Genomic DNA, 2,609 nt, shown 5'->3' with positions numbered 1-2,609 from the left:
AAAGAGAATTACAATAATCCAGCCGGGTTGAAACAAAGGCATGCACAACAATCTCCCAACAACATCAATATTGATGTGGGCATGCGCATTAAACCCGGGTAGGAAAATCTAATGGGTAAGATAAAATGTCAGGACACCGGAAAAAGGGTACTTACCTATAAGGCCCTTAATAGTTTAGCTCCTGGATACTTAACTAGTCTTCTACCATGCTATAATCAAAAAATGCTGGACTTTTGGTAGTACCAAGGATAGCAAAGTCCACTAAAGGAGGCAGAGCTTTTTCGCATTTGGCTCCCAAACTCTGGAATAGCCTTCCTGATATTGTTCAGGGTTCAGACACACTCTTTCTGGTAACTAGGACTTACACAAGCTTCATTCTGGATAAAGAACACCTGAGAAGAGATGATCTCACCCCCTCAGAGGACCTCAGATGATGCTAAACCTTAAACAATATACAGAACTACCACATTTAGCAACAAGTGTGATTGCATCATATAATAATAGTTGTTTATAGTGTTCATCATCTGTTTGACTACGTCATCTTTAATTATTATTTTTTAAATAAGTTCTGCCATTTGCATATAAACTGCAGTCACCACTGATAAGCTACTACTAAATATTGTAGAATCTTAATTTTCTGTAAAGTTGATTTGTAATGATTTGCATTGTAAAAAGCGCTATACAAATAAACTTTAATTGAAACTGAAACTTGAATTGAAATAAAGTACTACAAATGTGTATGTTAACTACTTCAAAGCTTTAATAGTAAAAAAAAAGGATTATCTACAATATAAAAAATAACTAATGCTAAATGATAAAAAAATCCTGGTCTTTAAGTGTTCTTTCCAAAATGTTCTTCTCACAGATCCATATAAAATTGGTGTTACATGAATAGTCATGAAACACTGATGAATAAGAAACAGCACAATTCTCGCTTGTTCTTCCATTGGGCTGTCCAGACCCCCATAACCTGCATCAACAGATCAGCATTAGATGTTTAGTGCTGCTTTCTGTGTGATATGACACTGACTTGAGAATCATTTATTAGATAATAATCAGTTCAGTTCAGTGATTTCTTACCCAGAGGTCAGATTGCTGCCATCAACCCATTTCCAGTTGCCCTCTTCTTCACTGTCAGTCAAACCAATCCAGAATCCAGTCTTGCCATCTCGTATTTTATCAACAGTTTTCTGAAAAGCATTTGCTTTTTAAGCAACCACCATACACACAAACACACTTTTCATAGTTTTATGCAGACATTCCATAGGTGTAATTATTGTTATACTGTAAAAATTTAATTTTACCTCTTCTCATATATCAATATACAAGTATTACCAGACACACACACACACACACACACACACACACACACACACACACACACACACTCATCTCTCACTCACTTGTTTCTCTGTGTTGTTTATGATGACCAGATCTGCTCCTCTCTCTGTACAGTATCTTCTGCTCTCAGTCCAGCTCTTTGTCTCAGAGGAAAAGTAGTAAAAACTACATTTATAGTATAACCATCCATCTGTAAGCACAAACAGTTTGAGTATTAGCAATTTATACATAGTATACGTTATTTTACAAAGTGTAAAATAGTGTAGTTTGAATGTTTGTTTAGTGTATCTCATGATTACCCATTCCATTAAAACACTCAAACGGTTCATTTTTCTCTTGATTTAACTGTCTGTTTAATTGAATATGGTTGCTGTTGTTAGTTTGTAGCCATTCTCTCTCATCACTCAGGTTAGTAGTGTTGGTCAACATCTGGCCTCTCTCTTCTGTGAGGCTGTTGATCTTGGTTAGTAGCTGGTTTCTCTCTTCTGTGAGGATGTTAATCTTGGTTAGTAGCTGATCTCTCTCTTGTGTGTAGTTTGTGTTGTTTGTATAGATGTGGACACACAGCGCTGTGACTGCAGTCAGCAGAAGAACAGACAGCAGAACCAAACACACTACAGCTGCTCTGGAGCTTCTGATCTTCACTGAATCACTTCCTGTACACCAAAGACTTGATGTTAAATGACTGAATGTTAATTGTTTATTTTTTTTTAATCAAAGAAATGACTATGTTTACCTGTTTGCTGTTGTGGTTGCTGTGTGTTTGTCTCTTTCCTGAAGTCATGATCTCTCACACAATCTGCACTCTCATAGATATCCACCATAATCTCCGCTCTCTCAGACTCAGATCTGATCACATCTTCATAAAGAGCATAAGACATTTCTGCTCTTTTGATGTCCATTAATATTAATTTCTGCTAATTCCAATCATTGTTCTCTTCACATTGACCGTTCTCTGCTTTTAGTTTTCATTCAGGTTTGGCATGAGATGCTAAAAGCTCACATACTTCTCTCTTACTGGAAAGTAGAAAGACCGCCCATTTTTTTGTTCTCTATTTTCTTGACCAACTCAGTCTTCTCTTATTTTATTTCTGTGCTTTTGATTTCTTACTACTGGGATACAGTGAAGAGAGGGCAGGAAATGGGACAAGGAATCTTTTCGTAGTGTCAAATACTAAATACAGCTGTTTTGCAGCACAGTCATACATTTCCACATAATTTTAGTTCAATGAAGCTGTTGCTTGATTCTATTTGACACTATGTGAAGT

The 2,609-nt window shown here is 36.3% G+C and overlaps 1 protein-coding gene across 1 annotated transcript; it reads right to left on the bottom strand.

Moving 5' to 3' along the window:
- Positions 1-765: 765 nt before the first annotated feature.
- LOC113104025 (CD209 antigen-like protein D) lies at positions 766-2,312 on the bottom strand. Its single transcript, XM_026266028.1, has 5 exons — positions 2,078-2,312; positions 1,641-1,997; positions 1,404-1,531; positions 1,081-1,190; positions 766-970 (listed from the first exon to the last, which is right to left on the bottom strand). Exons 1-5 carry the CDS (start codon positions 2,241-2,243, stop codon positions 808-810), a joined length of 924 nt encoding a protein of 307 aa, XP_026121813.1. The 5' UTR covers positions 2,244-2,312; the 3' UTR covers positions 766-807.
- Positions 2,313-2,609: the final 297 nt, after the last annotated feature.

The sequence above is a fragment of the Carassius auratus genome, unplaced genomic scaffold (assembly GCF_003368295.1).
Source record: "Carassius auratus strain Wakin unplaced genomic scaffold, ASM336829v1 scaf_tig00217896, whole genome shotgun sequence".
Classification (NCBI taxonomy): domain Eukaryota; kingdom Metazoa; phylum Chordata; class Actinopteri; order Cypriniformes; family Cyprinidae; genus Carassius; species Carassius auratus.
The sequence above is the reverse complement of the archived record's forward strand: the minus strand, read 5'-3'. Positions and strand labels throughout refer to the sequence as shown.